We start from the raw sequence: 18,815 nt of genomic DNA, 5'->3' as shown, positions 1-18,815 counted from the left end.
GGGTATAAAGTCTAAGGAAAAATGATAAAAGGAAAAGAAAATTGTACGCCTACTCCTTCTCCTCGTGGACATGGGCGGGGTACTGTGCTCATCCCAAACCCATCATCTCATTCTGGCCCAGGAAGGTCCTGGCCAGTTCATCGCCACCCTGTTCGGCAGCTTCCATCCAGTGGATCGCGACGCACATGAGGGCTGGGTCGCTCCTCACATCGCCGTCCTTGCCGCTGTCGTTCATGCCCATAGAGGGCGCATTTCCACCGAGTCCAGCCCGGGCCCTCTCCCCAAAGTGTCTAGAGCTGCTACCAGACCGTGCGCCAAACTTCTCCATGACAGTCTGTTTGAAGACCTCTCGCGGTTTGGAGAGCGGCAAGGTTGTTCGTTCTACTAGTTCGGGATTGCTCAGGTGGAACAGCCCAAGTTCTCTCTGCGCCGTCGCGTCTCCCTCTTTTGCAGTGATGGTCCACATGCGGGCGGCGTCTCCCAGCGAATACGGCAATACCGAACGGGACGTGTTAGTGGAACCTTCACTGCTCACCGATGTCTTTCTCGGCTGTGTCTGTGTATGCAATTTCACAATCTCGTCCGCAGCTTCTACCATTGTCTGGCACACATCTTGCTTCACCGCCAGCGCTGCAAGGCCCATGTCCCAGAAGGCCTTCCCCTTGTCGGTCTTGTCAAGGGTGTCGGCCGGGACGAGAGCAGCAATGAATTGGAGATCCCTGAAAAGTGTCTTCGGGCGTATGCTGGGATCCCGGAAGAGCGATTGGAGCACATTGGCGATAGCATCAGTGCTTGCGGGATTGACCGAGATGACGGAGCGGGCATCGTCCTTGATGCCAGACCTTGGCTGCATAGGAGAGATAACAGGTGATGTAATGGTTTGCGACCGTCGGTCTCTGACATTGTCAATAGTTTGTTCCATAATCTTGGAGTTGCCGGCGACGTTCCCGTCTTCCTGCGCCATGGCGCTGCTTCGCAGACCCCACTTGGGCCGACGTCCACTAGTCGATAGCGATGCTATGATCAAATGTTTTAGTTTGTTGAGAGCGTCAAGCTTCACGTATGGGTTGGGGTGGACACAGAACATCCCCAGTAGGCGCTTATAGGCCTTACTGAATGGGAAGTCGCCAGTCTCGTTCCTGGTTGTTGAGGTCGACCCTCGACTACGCGTAGTTTCGATCGTTGCCGCGCTGTCATTGCTGAGGACAGTGGCAGTTTCAGAGCCCTCTCCGGCCCCATCGGCGCTACCGTGATCATCTGCGCCACGAAGATTGCCGAAGCTCTTCTTCTTTCCGAGCACTCTGTGCTTTGGAGTACCTCTGCCGGAATTCTCTTTCTTGGCAGCGAGCTGATCGAGGCATTGTGCTTGCCGTCGATCGATGCATTCTTGGCCAAGCCCTCCGAACCAAGAGTCGGTCTCAGAACCATTGGAGAACGCGTAATTTCCAAACTCAGACAGCAGAAGAGTAGTCAATGTCTGCTTGAGCTCTTCCAAGAAACGCTGTTTCTCCTCGGAAAGTCGCTGAAGATGTATGGTTTCATTGGAGGAAGTCGAAGTGCCCGGGCGACCATTGGATTGGTGGGAAGGGAAAGAACGTTGAGGTGGATAGGAGAAGGCACTGGACAAGTTCGTGATACTTGTCGTTGGAGACTGGGCTCGGGAGGTGACGGAGCTGCAAGATGGCATGGTTGACTGGAACGGTGACCAAAACGTGGCATTGGAATCGATGGCATGCACGGGCGAGGCCATTCCGAAGTAATCTTGCGAGTCGAAAACGTCAGATATCGCGACGCTGGCTCTCGAGTAGCTATACCTGGAGTCGATAGACAGTTGGCTGACGTTGTGCGTTGTCATGGCTCGCAGATCTCGAGCAATCGAATTTGGCCGACTTGAGTTTGACGTGTAGCGGCCATCACTGATGACGCTTGCGGAATCATCTCCGCTCCAGTAGCTCTCCTTTTCTCTCGCTGAAGTTTTCGTGCCTTCCAGAGATTTCCGATCGCGCGTGTAAAGCTCACTTGACCACAGTACTGGACCGCTCTCAATGGTATCGCCAACGAGTTTGCTGATGCAGCTGTCAACCTCGCAGCAGAATCTGTGTATGCGCTCCTCACCCGGACAGAAGTTCTCGATGCCATTCACCTCAAGCCACTTAGCCGTCTTCTCGGCCTGATCATCACTCAGCTTGTTGGGACCACCTTGTTCCTCACTGGCCGCCAGAAGATCCACCATTTGGGATTCGTTTCGATACAGGAAGTTGGCTGCAGGACCCCGCGAAAGCTGAGCGCGAGTGCGTTGGAATGCACCCCATCTTCGTGGGACACCCATAATCTTCAATGCACTGCAGATGTTGCGAGTGTGCTCATATGGTGCCGAGTTGTGTACGTCGGTCACGTACCACATCTTATCCCGAAGTGCCCGAAGGCGCTTCATCATGGAGTCAATCAGACCTTCATGACGTTCCTGGCTTTGCTTGAGCCAGACCAGCCAGGCATCATACTCTTCAATGGCAGAGGCGGACCTGCGTATGGAGTCTCTTGGCCCGCGGGAGAAGATGTTGAGCAGCGTAGCGAAACCATTCTTGCGCAGAGAAGGCGATGCCAGGGCATTCAGCTGTTGTAAAGTCTTCCAGTACAGATGCGCTGACACGAAATCGGACTGGATTCTGGATTGAGAGGAAGCAGCCGTGAGCATAGTAACAAGCACTGGTGTCGTTTCCGGTTCATCCACTGCCGCCGGATCCTTACCCTTGTCCGACGGCTGGGTGGGAGAACTAAAGGTACTGCTTGATGATCTTGTTTCAGTATCGCGCCTTCGATAAGGGTTTCGGCTGGCCATCGATGACTCCGGAGTGAGGATCTTGTTCTTGGACTTGTACTTCTTGAGGCCAGACGCACGATTACTGAACGTTGTCTTGGCGCCGCCGTCCTCGAGCCCCTGCGGTATCTCGAACTCTTCCACTAGCTTCAGAACAGAATCCCGCAACTGGTGGTAGTCCTTGTCCAGCTCCGGCCGCTCATCGGGATCCTCATCCTCTGTCTCACTAGTGGTAGATGAGTTCTCTTCCTCTGGCTCATCGTCAGGGTCATAAGTCATCTGCAAAGACAGGCCGAGTCCGTCAGCCGAAATGAACACAACAGCCCATTTCTCTGCGCAAGGGTGGCAAGCTCCAGAGACAACCTCAGGCCCTAGTATTTGGACCATCTCGTGCATGGCAAGCCGTAATCGGTAGCCGTCTTCTTCATAGTTGTTGGGGCGTTTTTGACTGGCAGTATCAGTGATCGGCGGTGAATGACGTGGCGGCCCATGTCCAAGCTGATCTTCCAGAAGTGGCTCCTTGGACGTTGTGGCCTCGCTGAGGACAGAAGACGCACTCATACTCAACACTGAAGCAGTATCAAAATTACTTCGCGAAGTAGCAATGGAAATGGGCTGGGAAATGGCAGAGAAATTGGAAATCGAAGGTGCACCAGACCGTATACTGGAATGGGCGGAATGTGGCCGCCGCTGCTCAGGGAAGAGAGCATTGATAAGGGTAATGATATCAGCTGGGCTGATGACCAAGTATGGATGGACCTCAGCCGTTTCCCTGAGGGAAGTGATGGACCGGGCTGGCAGTAGCCTGGCATGTCTCTGAGCCCTGGATGGCTTGAATCGAGCCATGATGTTTTCCACATGGCCCTTGATCTTTGGTGGAGTAGAGACTGGCTTGTGAGGGGTGTTCCAGGTCATGTCCAAAACCAGCTGTTGGGCACGCTGGGCTACCTGTTTGAGAATCTTCTGTCTTCCATACTCTGTAATATGGTATTCGGACATCATGCCATAGCTCTCCGGGTGGATGACCACGGCGAGTAACCAAGAGGAGAAGAGCCATTTGGATACGATCCATCTGCGAGTGCTCTCAACGAACCTGCTATCGAGCCGGCGCAGGATCTCATTACCTAGTTCAAGGAGGCCCTCAGGGATGCCGGTGGCATCCTCATCGTCAATGATCTCGAACAGCTCATCAATGGCGCGGTCGTAAAACTCGTCAGCGGCAATGTTGTCCTTGTGGGTCCATTCCGATATGTTGAACCTGGTTCCATTGGAATCCTCTGCCCGGTCGAGCAGGAAAGCACCATCCTCGAGGATCTTCATCAGGTACCATTCCAGATTGCTCCGGCCGGACCAGTCCCGCATGGAAGACCAAACGTTGAGAACTGAGGTCAGTATGGTCTCACTAGCAGAGTTCTTAGCTTCTGATATTAGCCGCGCACACGCATTGGCCCAGATCTCGGTTCGTCGCTTGTCCTCGGCACTGTCCGGTCCGGCGGAATTGGCAAAACATGTATGGACGAGAGCAGATAGGGGGTCGTGTCTCTGAAAGGAGAGAAGGCGTTCGACTGCGCTGGGGCTGGATCCAAGGCCCCGGTTAGATGCCTGTCCGTGTACTCGCCCACTGGGACGGCTGTTGAAAGGCAAGACGGACTCTATAGGCTCCAATCCTTGGTGAAACGTAGTTAGAGCCTTGAGCTCGGTACTGGATAGAGAACACAGTCGCGTGGCCAGGTAGTGGGGATTGGTCCGCAGCTGGGTAAAGAAATCCAGGAAGGTCTCCCTGGCAGAGGCCGATATATCCATCAGAAACGGTGTCACCGACATACCAGGATCGGTGTTGCTTGGCGTATTGCTGGGATCCTCTAAGCTCTCGCTGGAAAGACGGGCGGACTGCAGGTTCTCCATGTCGGGCTCCAAAAGCGCGAAGCGACGGATGTCTTCGCAGCTATTCCGGACATCGTGGATGGCGCCATATAGGTTAGCAAACGCTTTCTTGTCTTCGTTCCGGAAGGAGTCGGCTAGGTTCCTTTGGGTAATCTCTCCGCATCGTGTTAACCTCGCGGAAAGGGCAGTCGAGACCAAGCTTCGTTGTAGGCGTATCCGGGTATTTGCGCGCTTGCGCTCCTGGTATTTGGACAGGCGAACCAGATGGGCTAGCTCCTCTAGAGTGGTACTCTCACCATCCAAGTTCAACTGGGGATTCGTATATAGGGATACATCAGGTAGAAGTGGCTGCGAATAGCTGTATGTTGGTGTGGACTTGGTCTTCAAGGCAGGCCGAATGGGGGCCGAGGGTTGAAGGAAGTCGTTCTTCTTGTCCTGTTCTACTGGCGACGGGGAGGACGCCTGGGCTACAACAGGTTTTTTATACGCACTTGCGCCTTCCGACAGATGAGGAGATCCACGCCTGTCGTGTTCGGCGCTTCGTCGCATCGGTAGGGTTAGCACCGTTTCTCGCAGTGGTTCTTCCCGGGCGGGACTCCTCGATCGGTTGCGACGCCGCCGCGACACATTTGGGCGAGCCTCGGGGGATGGTGTAGGCGAGGGCGACCGGTTGGTGGTGGTTGTTGGAGACACGGCTAAATCATGCATCGGGAGGAGTCAGAAACGGGCATTCCCTTGCCAAACCACACGTTGAATGTGATGTGTATCCCTAAGCTCGACTCACGCGGTGATGAATGAATGCAGACTGGCGAAGAGAGGGATCGCTGCATGGAAATCATCATGGAGCATGTGAGGCTGTGTTGGGCCAGCACGCGCACGGAGGAGAGTCAGTCAGTCACCCAGCACGACTACCCAGCGCCGACACAAATGGGGGGCCGCTGGTGGAGCTTAAGGTGGGTGCGATGACGAGGTTATTGGGTTGGGGCTCGTTTAAGATGCTATTGACGCATCGAGAAGTGTAGTGTCTGATATTGGGGGCTCCGAGGCTTCGAGGATCGAGGACCGAGTCGTGGTCGCGTTTCGCCCGTAGCTGCCGGGGTTGGTGTTTGGCTGGACGTTAGCTTGTCGCTGGAGCGCCAGCTACTCTCATCGCAAAGTCATCTGAAATCAGGTTTGGTGAAGGAGGCGACAACTGTGGGGGTATAAGGGCTGTTCGAGACGGACTCTAAGAACGTGACCTGGGAGATGTCCTGGTAAATAAGGGAGTTGACGAGTCGAGAAAATTGCGAAGAAGAAGGAGAGATAGAAGAAGAAAAGCAAAAGCAAAGACAGCTGTTCCTAGACTCGACGAGCTTAGGGGTTCTGTGTTCTTAATGTTGGCGTTACTGGGTTTCGGTTGCGTCAAGTAAATAAGGGCAGGTTAGCTGCTTGGAATCAATGCCCTGTTGAGGTACCCGGCCAGCATCAGTGGCCAGCAGCAGCGGCACCAAGCGGGCACGACAGACAGCATGCGCCCGTCCAAAAAACTGGTGGATCCTTTCCCTCCCAGGGTGTCAGGGTCAGAGGCCAGCAGCCAGCGCCAGCGTTGGTGACCGACGTGGGGTAAATCGCGGTGCAACCGACTTTTGCTGGTTCCGGTTAGGCGGGCAGACGACTGGGAGCGAAACAATTACTGGGCCACGAGTTCGCTGCTTGTCGCTCATGCCGGCCGAAAGTAGAAGGCGAAGGCCAAAAAAAGCCAAGCACAAGCACCGTTCCCTACGATCAATACGAATATCTGCAAGGCCCTATTTTTTCTCTCACACTCTCTCTAATGCGATCTGATCAAATCACCCCAATGTCCCCTCCCAGGCCTGTGCATCAAGATGTATCTATCACGAGAGCGAGCATATCCCGATCCCGTCTATCACAGCTCCATTTTGACTTGAGCTGAAGAACTCCTCCCCTCCTTGTCTCAAACCTTCTCCGTCACTACCCGCCTTTTCGGGTGATCTACAACAACTCCTCCTCCTCCCGTTGCCCAGTCCGCTCCTACTTCGCTCTATTTGCACGTACACGTACACGCACCGAATGCATAAACAGGCGGTAATTGCACCTGGGCCAGTAACATTGGACACAACAACACACAGAAACACATTTGAGTAACACGTAGGCGAACCAGGCAGTTACCGCAACCGGATCTCGACACGAAATGGCACGATCTCGGGACTTTATTATGCTTGCCTTGTCCTGGCCTTGCCCGCCCTGGCCTGTCTTTTGCCCTGCTGGCGCGCCCGCCCGCCGAGGTTATGTACAGTCCCCCTTTTCTTGCTCACCTCGCTCTCTTCCATTTGCTGCTGCGCGAAGTTACAAATCGGGCAGTGGGTTGGAAGGAGGGCTATGCGCATGTACGGTACTTAGTGTAGCCGGAATGGCAATCGCCGTGAGGAGCTCCCCTCGCGTTTCGCAGGTGAGAGAAGAAAGCAATCAGCTTGCACTGGCTGGTCATGAGTGAGTTGGCCATGCATATTACCTCCGTCTTCAATGCTATTCGTTTGCCACGGCACCTGGGACCGGCGTATGCGTGTTTCTTCCCGTCAACCTCCAGCCCTCTTTCGTTTTTCCTTCTTTCTCGGGGCGCTTCTTTTTTGGTGCAGTATGTTCGTCCCATGTCATCCCGCCTTTTTGCCGTATTATGGCTATGGGGTGTGTTGGCAAGTCGGTCAGTACTTCCCAAGCTTGCTGTCAGCAACCCAGACAGAACACGCCATGTTCGTTCGGCACTCGTGGCCCCGGAGAGGGTTGCGGGCAGCGGGCACAGCCAGGGAGGGGGGACTGTTACTGGGACGGTCTAGTAGGGGGGGTTAGAAGAGGAGGAGTCACAGAGGCAGGAGTCACAGAGGCAGGAGGAGCTAAAAGCTTAGCCCCAAAAAGGCCTAAGGCCTGCAGCAGCCTATCCGCTGCATCGCTGGCGCTCTGTCCAATCCGCATTTACCACGCACGCTTTTCTAGAGGGTGCCAACTCATCACATGTCCCAATCGTCCGCCCGCTAGCCCACCATCACAACACTCCATCTTGCTTCCATCCTTGGATGCGCTGCCAGATTGGTACCAATTCTCTTGCTTTTGGCTTGTCTGCAGCACCTGGTTGGCTGGGCATCCCGCTACCAAGATAGAGTCGACCGATGGTCTTGCGCGAAATCTTCCATGCACTTCTTCCTTGGCGGCAAGACTGGTCGATCGAAGCGAAACCAAATCCGACACACCCATAAGGCTGCTTTTGGTTGCTCAACAAGAATCCCCATACCAAACACACTCACCGACGACCACCGACTTCTCACGGAGGAGCACGGTGGAGTCTCCCCTCATCCCCATATATGCCACGCCATCGGTATGTGTGTCCTGGAAGGTGAGCTAAGATTCAGATGAACAGGCGGTAGAGGCTCTCTCTCCCATCTGTCGAGCCTGTCTAACGTTACCGGCTATCGCACCGTTGCATTGCCTCTTTCGGCCTCGTACAGATTAGGCCCCTGCAAGTCAGCTGCAACCTTCAAGTAGCGGTAGACCCCCGTGGTTTTACCTGTATGTATGTACGCCCATGTACGCCCATGGATGCGTGGGCCCACCGACCGCATTGATTCTTTCCTTTTCAGCCTCAAAGGCGAACCACGACATGACTGCTTGCTGCCCGCGCCCATGAGAGGTCCGTCAGACTTCGTATGTTCGTGGGAAAGCAATCAGTTTGTCGCGACAGGTTTGCTGTCTGCTTTCTGACAGCTTGGTAAAGCGGGTCAAGAAGCAGCAACATGCACTACTCCTATGCAAGAACGTCCCGAAACATCTCGAACACGTCGACCCGCCGCGTATGCCTCGCGCAATGGTTTGCGAACCAAATCTTACTGGGGTTTTGCCGTGATCTAGACTCCTGGCGCAGGCACGCAAAGGCGATGGGCGAGATGTAGGAGGTAAAGAGAGTAGCACAATGACGGACCAGCACATACAACATTGCATCAATACGACAGACAGCCTAGCTTGACGCATTCAGTGCCAAGGAGCATCTCAACTGGGCGCCATCACTCTTGCCCAGTGGGTAGGGTTATCGTCGCATTTCACTTTGCTGTGCCTAAGAATGATGGTAGTGGTTTCGCCGACTGTTTTCGAGCAGGCAGAGGGAGGTAGTAACTCAGCATTGTTATGACGTCGGGACTTAAGCCGTACTTCGTGACTAGTATTTTGAGTCTTGAGTGCCTCATCCGAGGGAAACTTCGAGACGGGACGTTGAGAGAGAGAGAACTGACCTTCAGGCACCATCGGGGAACGAGTATTATGAAGCCTGGCCACTTTCTACGGAATATGGCGCCACCTGAAGGGTATGGTGGAAGGCTACCTACAGACCAAGTCGTCAACCCCCGACATAGCATATTCCGGTTCTCGAATGAGTTCAAGCCAAAGGTCGGTCCCCATTACGATTACGGGGCTGCTCCTTCGTCAAGTGCCTGTGAAAACTGTTACTCCAAGCACCCCCATCTATCGCGCCCTCGAGCAGGAAAGACGACGTGCTTTTTTGAATACGTGTCACAGGATCCAGCCACATACCACCATGCCGTGTAACTGTATCTGACGATATGCAACTCCATCACGATGTGTACCAAGTATATCTCCACATACGCCGGCCAGTGGCTACAGAGCCCATTTATTATGCCTCCCTTGGGCCGAAGACTAGGTATAGGTACTTTGACATGCTCTCCACGGTTAACCTTGTGCGGCACACGTACTTTTAGACAGATCTTGGCATCGAGCACCGAGCAGCATGAAAAAGACTGGGCACGGAATCTCGCTCGTGTGGTCCAGATAACGCTGCATATTCTACCCAATGTATGGGGCAATGGTTATCTATACGGCAGCTGGAAAGCCGGGCCACATTACTCAGCATTGCTACCGCGTGCGCGGTTCTCGATGCCACAAGAGGGATACAAGCATAGATTCGGCTGTTATGTGGTGATTTGGGACAGTTACAGAACTGGAAGTACACTATGATAGAATCACATAGATTCCTCGAGACTATAGCTTTCACCGTGCAAGGGGCAGAGAACTGTCGCACTAAACCGGCCCTCTCAGGTCTTGTGTTTGTGACAAAGTTAAGGCATCATTGGCTAAGTACATGATAAGGGTATCTCGTTTCTCGCGCCTAGTGTCTTGCGACACCAGGATAACCACGAATTATTTGAAGTATCTAGACTATTGTGAATTCTACACGGTCTCATCAAGGTTCCCGCCCGAACCTCACATCGAACCCTTTCAATACACTCATGATGCTCGCTGCTTCCACTTCGATGGGATGGTGCCTCGACCTACTATCGGGTAGCCTTCCTTTCGCCTCATAGGGCACAGTCTTGAGTTGCGGCAACCAAGTCCCGATCTCATCTGCCGCCCTGTCAAAGTTTCGGTGGCTAGACAGTGTCTTGTACGCGTCGGCACATGACAGGTTCACTCCAGGGCCCGAGGAGGGCCCGGGATTGGCGGATGAAGATGGCGCTGTTTTGCAGCACCCACCGCCGCTCGCTGAGCCACCACAGCACCCGGAAGGAACGGCGCCCGACCCTGAGTCCTTGTTTAGCTTGGCAGCTAAACTGCGACAGAAGAGTCCCGACTTGGGGTCGGCAACACATTGGGCGCAGGTGCCCGGCCCGTTGGGCCCGCACCCACCACTCTTTGGGGTGGGCGCCGTATCGAAGGGCCGGGGGCGGTTGAGGCTCTGTAGCCTCGGAAGCTTTATGGCTCCAGTAGATGTCACCTCTAGCGGAGGTGAAACTACGTCATCCTCGGACGCCGGTGGGGTTTGGACTTGGGACCCGATAGGGGCAAGCGTTGGCTGAGCAGCGGCAGAAGCAGCTTCGGCGCACATACAGTATGTCCCTTCTGTGCAGAAACCACACGAGTCGCGAGGCGGTATCGTCAGTTGCTGGGGCGGGGGTTGGAAGTCCTCTGTGGAAGGTGGCGCCACGACCGACGTCCTCTTAGAAAACATGGCAGTGAAGTCGATTTCGTTCTCATTAACATCCGACCTCTGACGTTTCCCCCTCGTGCCCATTATTGGAGCTGATAGAATGTTTTCTCTTGAGTTCCTGGTCTGCCGAAGCCGAACCATTGAACATTGCCTCGAGGCATTCGCATTTGGTGCCTAGGCTGCATTTTCCACAGTCAAGTGAAGGGGCTGTGGCGGCGAGGGCTTCCTCGACGCAAGCGCACGAGCCATTGGGATTGCATGACCCGCAGCCTGTATCAACGGCGCTTTGAGCAGCCGAATCCTCCGCATCAGGAGGTGAAATAATCTGAGATATGGAGAAAGAAGTAGTCGAATTCCTGTGGCCCGAATGATCGCTTGCAATACTGCTCCGTGGTGTATGATGCTGTGACGCTGTAGAGAAAAGGCCGTATGGACGGCCCGACAAACCTGGCAGACTACCGGTCCGGGACGAGGCAACACTTGCTGCACGTTCATCCATCCACCTGCGGCGCATGGCGTCAAGATCATTCGTAGCCCTAGTGCGCTCGGCACGCTCCTTTTCCAGCAAGGCTTCCAGGGTGGAGCAGCGAGTCTGCAGTGTTTGGATCTCATCCTGAAGCTCCTGCTGGATCTGGTCGTGTTCCTCACGGATGTCTTCGATCTGTTCCTCCAGCTCGCCTACCCGGGCAGCCCGCCGTTCGCGAAAGGCTCTCTGAGCAGCACGGTTCTGAGCTTTCCGTTTGGTAGGCGGGGTGTCCGTTGCCGGCTTCCTCCCGGGCTTCGGTCGTGGTGGTATAACCCATTCTTTGCTAGTGATGGAGGCTTTGGGCATTTGGGGCAGAATGGTAGCGGATGGCGTGCCCGCCGGGGAATAAGGGCCAGGACCATTTGCCACTGGTTTAATGGCACGCTGGGGGACTTGCGAGGTAGGTGCGATGCTCGATGTCGGCGACGAGGCCGAAGCTGGCGATGTTGCAGCTGAAGTTGAAGCAATGGCAATCTTCCCCGAGCGTATGGACTGCGGCGCCACCGCAGAGGTTGAAGGGGGCGCCATGTCAATAATGAGTATCTGCAGGCAAATTTGCCATGCACGAGGGGTCAGAGTCGACTCCTTGGATACTGCGATGACGTTGTTTTGTAGATCAGATGTCGAATCCGAGACTGTATCCCACAGAAAAGAGGTGACGTCTTCCAGCAATAAAGATTGGTAGTTGGAGTCGTACTGGACTACGCAGCAGGAGTGGAGGATCTTGTCCACAAGGATCCTGAAGCGGGGAGGGCACAGCAAAATTCGAAGGATCTCACGGCCAGAATCTCAGCTCAACAATGCAATTGATGCACTCAACCACACGACAAACGGGAAGTGAGCAAAAACAATTAATCTTAGCAAATGGTACGAGGTGTGCAAATGGGTCTATAAGACAAGGCGAAGCGTATGTGATAGGTGGTGGTTGTGTGGCAGGGGGACGAATGAAGAGGACAGGTTTGACGCGATGTTGGGATCGTGAGGTGAAAAGACAATGCCGTGATCTGATCCGAGGAGCGAGAATAAACTGATCAGATTGATAAGATTAAAAGGCTGGGCCCTATTTCTGCCGTCTGGTCTTTCCCTCGCTTCGGCTTCGGGTCCCTTGGGGTCCATAAGATGATTGGGGATTCCTTGCAGGCCGGCAAGAGCTCGAGACACACAAGCGTAATCGGCCCACTTCTTTCCAAGTCAGCCGAGTTCTTCTCCGAAAAACGCAATTACCAGGGTTTAGCAGCCTTAGATCGTGGAGTGCCTTTCCTCTTTCTGGCGAGCACGAGAGAATTGTTCGTTGGTCGTGCTGTTTATCAGATCCCTAACCATCGCTAGCTCCCCAGACCTTCGGAGAACGTCGGGTCCTGAGCTAAAAGGCCTAAGAGGAACTATTGCGATACCGGCCAGAAGCCAGTCGGAAACTCGGAGCTACGGTAACCGAATGAGCTCACCTAGGTGAGAGGCGGGCTCTCGGTGTGAGGTAGGGGTCTACGTGAAGTGGGGTGCCCACGGAAGGACAGCTCAAACCAAAGCGCAACTGAACCTCCAGCTTGGCACCAGGATTTCATCCTGTCCCGACATCGTGGTCGCGCAAAGATACAGACAGCTTTGTCGTGATTCCCATATATTCACATACTATCTACTTTGGTACATTGCACTCGGGGCCTTCTTCTGCCTTTTCCCCATAGTACCATACCGTCTGGTTGCACTACGTTTTGAGTGCCTACGCACGACGCCAGCAACAATCATCCAACAAGCTCGCCTAGGTAGTACCTACCTACTATCATTCATACCTCAACCGCCAGCAATGTCCCTCCAAACACCAATGTCGCCTTCGCGGCCTATATCGTCACGCACATTCAACCTCCCATCGTCGTCATCTTCCGACACGGACGGGGACGACGACCCAAACAACCTTCCCTTCCCCACCGCCCTGCCGCGAACCGACTTCCTATCGCCATCATTCGACGCCGCGTCCTACCTCTCATCCCTATCAGACCGCCACCAGACCCTCGAAGACTTACGGCAGGACCTACGCGATCGGAGTGCCGCCATATCGACCGAGCTGCTGGAGCTCGTCAATGCGAACTACACGTCCTTCTTGAGCCTGGGCAGCGAACTGAAGGGAGGCGAGGAGCGCGTCGAGGATGTGCGAGTCGGCTTGCTGGGCTTCCAGCGGGTGATCGAAGAGGTGAAAGGCCGGGTAGGCGACCGTGGTCGGGAGATCCAGGGCCTGAACACAAATCTTGGCGGCGTCAGGCGCGAAATCGAAACGGGCCGGCGCATGCTAGAGCTCAGCGACAGGCTTGAACTCCTCGAGATTCGGTTGGCCCTTGATGGTGCCGAGATCGACAGCGACGAGAGCGAGGAAGACGAGGACGAAGATGACAGCCAGATTGTCGGCAGCAGTGCCACCAAGCTGGCAGCACTGGCAAAGAACTACACGACCATACAAGCGTTGGCAGACGACATCGGACGAGATACCCCATATGTCAAGAAGCTGACAGAGAGGATCACGAAGTGTCGCACAACCATACTTCTCGACTTGGGGACAACAACAAAGGCTGCCAAAAAGGCAGGTGCTTCGGGGCAAGAGAAGCTCCTCAAGCTCATGGCCATATATGCGACGCTCGATGCCCAAAAAGAAGCCATCAAGGCCTTGAAGGGTGCCTGAAGCCGCTGCAGAATCCCGCTCAGCGAGCATGCAGAGGGCTACGGTACATATCCTAACCGTGCGACTATCTTAGAGTGAAATGACCCTTATTCCTTGCTTCGTCTCGCCTGGACCCCCAGTACTCGACAGTGGCAGGGACCGCTGGAACAGGCCCTGGATTGCATGTTGGGCTGCCAAGTAGAGCACTTATCCCTGGGACGCTTCGAAGCCTGAGCCCATCTCGTGGAACTTACAATGATACCCTTTGGCATTAAACATGCGATTTTACATTTGCTACTTCTGATCACGCTGGGCAGCACCACTATGCGTTCAATCTCGGGCTTATCATTTGAATTGATCGTGATTGAAATGCTGTATCTACTGGATGCTGTTGTGGATTCTGCGGAGTGAGATGCCTCTATGGCTTTCCCTCCCATACCTTCTTCAAGAACATCTCAGCCGAGGTGAACTTGTAGTCGGGGAACATCTGGTTCATTTCATCCGAAGAGTCCCATGCACCCTTGATGCTACTTAGGAGGAACCCAATGGACACCGCCTTTTGGAAAGCCGATTCTTGGTCTTGAGAGACCGCGCTGTGCACCGCCTCTAGATTCCACGACGACTTGAGCTCCCCAGCCTCCAGATCCTCCAGCTTGACCTCCCCCACGTCGAAAGGTCGGCCTGTAGTAAGGTGCAAACGAGTTAATGGACTGCTTTGGCGATTGACGTTCAAAAAGGGGAAGCGGCTAGACGAACCTCGGACTCGTTCGCCAATCTCGATGATCTCCGAGAACGTGAAACGATTGCCCCTGATACCGCCAGTATTAGGCCACGTGCCCTCGTAGTCGACCGCGCAGGCTACGATGGCCGCGAGGTCGGCCGCCGTCGTCAGGGTCATTATCGCGTCCTCATGGCCCTCGACGGCCATAGCACGGTACCGCTCGAAGTTGAAGCCGATCTGGAGAGGCTCGATATGTTTGGCCGTCTTGTACGGGTAGGCCATGTAGTCCAGGAATAGACCGGGTTGGAACAAGGTGTACTCGAGCACCTAAAATTGTTGGCGATGAAATAGCCAGCCAAGGTGGCGATAGCTAGAGGGGGGAAATGACTCACTTTCTCTATACGGTTGACTTCTTCGAGGTACTCCCTGATCCTCTGTTTTCCATCCCACCAGCCCATGTCAGTCGTTCCCTTGCTTTTCAACAGCTCAGTTAGTGAGTTGTCCTGATCTACCGAGACATTCACAAATGGGGGTTTTCGTACCTTCCGTACTCACTCGGCGCGAATCTCTTCACGCCGGCCAAAATGGCAGCGTCAATCAGGTTCTTCTGGGATTCCTGGTTGGGGTCCGAGAGAAGCTGCACGAAGGACAGGAGGGTATGGATCCCCTGCAGTACCTGCACCAAGCTGTTCTTGTTGGTATAGTCTACCGTCTGCCACTTCGTACTGGAGGGGAGACCGTCCGGTGCCTTGTTCTGGCGAAAGTCTTCAGTCAGCTTGGTGGGTACTGTACCAATCGAGGCATTCATTCTCACCCCTCTGCTGAATATGGTTATCTCATGCTTCCCGGAAGCTACGAGAGCGTCAATGATCTCCCGGGCGACCTCTGAATTTAGTCAGTTATGCAATAGAAGAACAGTGTCCTGTGACGGTAACGTACGTCCAGTGCCTCCAGCGATAGCTATTTTGACCATGATGCAAAGCCGCTGTAGTGCTTCTCTTAGACTATGAAGAAGGGGTGTTGTAGCCACTGCTGAGATTTTCTCGGAAGTCAAGTCGGTACCGGTGCATTTGACTTACAAATTGGTCGCAATAACTCAAGTTTATATACTAACATTCTGGGAGCTGCACTGGTCATTATCAGAGTACAGTTCTCCGTTGTCTCCTATTTCTTAACCGCCGCGGAGGAAGCCAGGCATTTGTTGGCGCCCTGAGCCGACTAGAAGTGCCCGTGCGGGGCACTTTTTGCTCCGCGGCGCCGCGGCGGAACGCAATGCTGACCAAACCGCTTCTTTGCCATTCTGAACAACCGATCCGTTCATATCCTGCCACGGCCCTAGGGGATATGGTCTCGTACGGGAAATTAATGACAATGTTGCAAATTTACATGTTTGCGCGCACTTGACCCCGGAGCAACGGCACAGCTGTGATTTACAATGACGTCGAACACGGGGGATTCACCGACAGTACGAGACTCCGAGGACCCCACAACCCCTCTAGGAGAACTAGAGCCGCCGCAATCTAAGAGGCGGAAGATCCGCAAAGGCACCCAGAGCTGCTGGGAGTGCAAGAGACGCAAGGTCAGATGTACTTTTGTGGCGTCTGCAGATTCGACTTGCGATGGATGCCGGAGTCGTCGCACCAACTGTGTCAGCCAGGAGTTTGATGACAATGGCGGCACAGCCCATGCCGTTGCGCAATCTGCCCGTCAGAGCACAGCCATCAGGAATTCCGACCAACACTGTATCAGTGCTTCTGGAAAATACGAAAGTGCGAACACGAAAAGGGTGAGTTGCCCACTGCTATATTCTATAGACATATGCTCGATTAACCTCCACCGCCGCCTAGAGTCTTGAGGACGAGACAGCGGTCACCAAGGGATATCCGGTCCGTTTAATACAGCTCTCTGCGTCCACTGATGCTCACCATGACGCGATATCTCGCGTTCTCCGCGATATGTGGTCTACTGATCAAGAACTTGGTCTTATCTTGGACATTCCAGTTCATATATCTACCCTGTACCACGGGATTTTCTGCAAGCCTCATTCCCAACTCTTCTGCAACGAAGTGAAGAAAACACCCCAAGAACTACTAAAGCTACCTCCCGTTGGATCCCATCCGGTCCTCGTCGCGAGGGTGCTTTTCTTGCTGGCCTTATTAGAACAGCAGGAACTGAGGTTTTCTATATTACTCTAAAAGGGGTGCCACGTACCTGCGCGCACGAACCCCTTTTCTATTTTAACAAGAGGGGCATACGATACCCCTCGTAACTAATATGAGAGATAGATATAAATAATAAAATATAATAATATAACCTCGATTAAACTTAAAACCCACTTATATGTACGTACGAAAGCTTATTTAATATTAATTAATAGTTACGTGAAATAATTATAAATTAATAAGAGTAAAGAGACGGTTTTACGCCCCTATCGATGTAAAGGCGAGTATATTAAAGAGCCTCGAGAATTTCCGCCCGTTAGAAATTCGGAGGAAAAGCCGAACTAAATTAACCGTACGAGAAGGAACCCCTTTTTCCGAGTATATATTATAAAGAGGAGACTAGGTTTCGAATTATACGCGAAACTAGCTAGGCTATATATAACTATATATTTAAATAACCTTATCGTATAATTTATAAGATAATAACCCTTATTAAAATAGAATTAATTTTGATCGGCGAATCGAGACCGAACCCGGACGTATCGAACCTAGATAAACCGACGATTTTAAACCTCGAACTATTTATATATAAAAAAGTTTTTTAAAATACCGGGATCTTTTTAATAGTTTAAAAAAAACTTTAACCTCGCTTTTTAAAAATTTAAACCTTTAAATATATTTTTTAAAAAAATAATACCCGAACTATTTATAATATACCTCGTATAATACTTTTTAAAATATTATATATTAAAAATAAAAGGGACCTCTTTTTAAAAATTATTTATTAACGAGTTTAACGAATAAATCGAGCACTAATTCGGTTAAGTTAATCGTATATTTTAAAAAAAGCTCTTTAATTATTTTAAAAAATACGAAATCGATATATTAATAAACGAATTCTTTAAAGCTAAACTCTTAAACCTAATATTACCGGCCGCTCTTATATATTAATAAGACTGACCGACAGAACTGACTTCGAAAACTCGAAAAAAGGATATTCTATACTTTTCCCGAGAATAGACAGTCGAATAACCGCCGCCTAAACGAGAGACACCCGGTCTCCGTACGGAGTAATCGTTCGCGACACCACGGGATACTCTAGGCTCGACATCTAACCCTAGATTTATAAGTACCTAAGCGTTATAAGATATCGTCCTTTTTTTTTCTCTAACTCCGGTACCGCTAGACTAGACCGTACGATTATCTAGTTCAGTGTATATTATAAAGTACGATATCTTTTTAAACCGAGCTATTTATAACGGTAAAATCGATTAAAATAAAATTATTACCTTTTTAAAAGTATAGAAAAAGGAAAAAAACTATACCGGCAAGCTGTACGATATTTTTTATAATAAAGTATAGATATTTATTAAAATATACCGATAGTTAAATATATTTATTAAATAGGCTCTCGTACGTACGGTGGTTCCGGTTTTAATCGGGGTTTAATCGTTCTTATTTTATTATTTATATTTATTTTTAATACGAGCTGCGAGGGGTATCGTATACCCCTCTTAATAAAATAGGAAAGGGGTTTATACGCGTAGGTACGTAGCACCTTTTTTAAAGTAATATAGATAGCTTTAATTCTAGTTATTCTAATATTAGTAGTTTTTTATTTTAGTAATAGAATTAACCTGTTCCCCCTTTTAAATACGAATCTTCCCTTTACGAGGTTCTCGTACGGTTGGGTTATTCTAATCCGGTATTAGGTACCTACCTGAACCGTATAAGTAATACTGTACCTTCTTAACGTTATTATAGTCAAGTGGCAGGTTTACTCGACTAGTTATTCTAGTCGTTTGTTTAAAAGTAGTAATAATAGTGGGGGAACCGTCGTATATCTTAATACGTTATACCTCGTAAAGGATTAATAAAAGTAGTTTTATAAGTAAATATTCTTTTATATATAAATAATTCGTATAGTATAAATTCTTTTTTTATATATATATATATATATATTTTAAAACATTATACGAAAATAAATTATATATTTATATATATATTTATAAGTATATATATATATATTTATACGATATTTAATTAATAAGTCGTTAATTCTTTCGGCGTT

The 18,815-nt window shown here is 51.5% G+C and overlaps 5 protein-coding genes across 5 annotated transcripts; 2 read left to right on the top strand and 3 right to left on the bottom strand.

Annotated features, from left to right (window-relative positions):
- Nucleotides 1-88: 88 nt before the first annotated feature.
- Nucleotides 89-5,410, bottom strand: PG994_014091 (uncharacterized protein; the record flags this gene model as incomplete). Its single annotated transcript, XM_066865500.1, has 1 exon — nucleotides 89-5,410. The coding sequence occupies one exon, from the start codon at nucleotides 5,408-5,410 to the stop codon at nucleotides 89-91; it is 5,322 nt and encodes a 1,773-aa protein (XP_066708629.1).
- A 4,534-nt stretch (nucleotides 5,411-9,944) lies between these two features.
- Nucleotides 9,945-11,742, bottom strand: PG994_014090 (uncharacterized protein; the record flags this gene model as incomplete). Its single annotated transcript, XM_066865499.1, has 2 exons — nucleotides 9,945-10,780; nucleotides 10,827-11,742. 2 exons carry the CDS (start codon nucleotides 11,740-11,742, stop codon nucleotides 9,945-9,947), a joined length of 1,752 nt encoding a protein of 583 aa, XP_066708628.1.
- A 1,273-nt stretch (nucleotides 11,743-13,015) lies between these two features.
- On the top strand, nucleotides 13,016-13,882 carry PG994_014089 (uncharacterized protein; the record flags this gene model as incomplete). Its single annotated transcript, XM_066865498.1, has 1 exon — nucleotides 13,016-13,882. One exon carries the CDS (start codon nucleotides 13,016-13,018, stop codon nucleotides 13,880-13,882), a length of 867 nt encoding a protein of 288 aa, XP_066708627.1.
- A 397-nt stretch (nucleotides 13,883-14,279) lies between these two features.
- On the bottom strand, nucleotides 14,280-15,555 carry PG994_014088 (NAD(P)-binding protein; the record flags this gene model as incomplete). The annotated part of the gene is made up of 5 exons (XM_066865497.1): nucleotides 14,280-14,542; nucleotides 14,618-14,909; nucleotides 14,975-15,056; nucleotides 15,125-15,467; nucleotides 15,522-15,555. The coding sequence occupies 5 exons, from the start codon at nucleotides 15,553-15,555 to the stop codon at nucleotides 14,280-14,282; spliced, it is 1,014 nt and encodes a 337-aa protein (XP_066708626.1).
- Nucleotides 15,556-16,017: 462 nt separating this feature from the next.
- On the top strand, nucleotides 16,018-16,437 carry PG994_014087 (uncharacterized protein; the record flags this gene model as incomplete). The annotated part of the gene is made up of 2 exons (XM_066865496.1): nucleotides 16,018-16,351; nucleotides 16,397-16,437. The coding sequence occupies 2 exons, from the start codon at nucleotides 16,018-16,020 to the stop codon at nucleotides 16,435-16,437; spliced, it is 375 nt and encodes a 124-aa protein (XP_066708625.1).
- Between the last annotated feature and the right edge of the window lie 2,378 nt (nucleotides 16,438-18,815).

The sequence above is a fragment of the Apiospora phragmitis genome (assembly GCF_038363925.1).
Source record: "Apiospora phragmitis strain CBS 135458 chromosome Unknown utg000013l:1.0-2965645.0:1.0-2969333.0, whole genome shotgun sequence".
NCBI lineage: Eukaryota > Fungi > Ascomycota > Sordariomycetes > Amphisphaeriales > Apiosporaceae > Apiospora > Apiospora phragmitis.
This window is presented reverse-complemented; position numbering and strand designations above follow the sequence as displayed.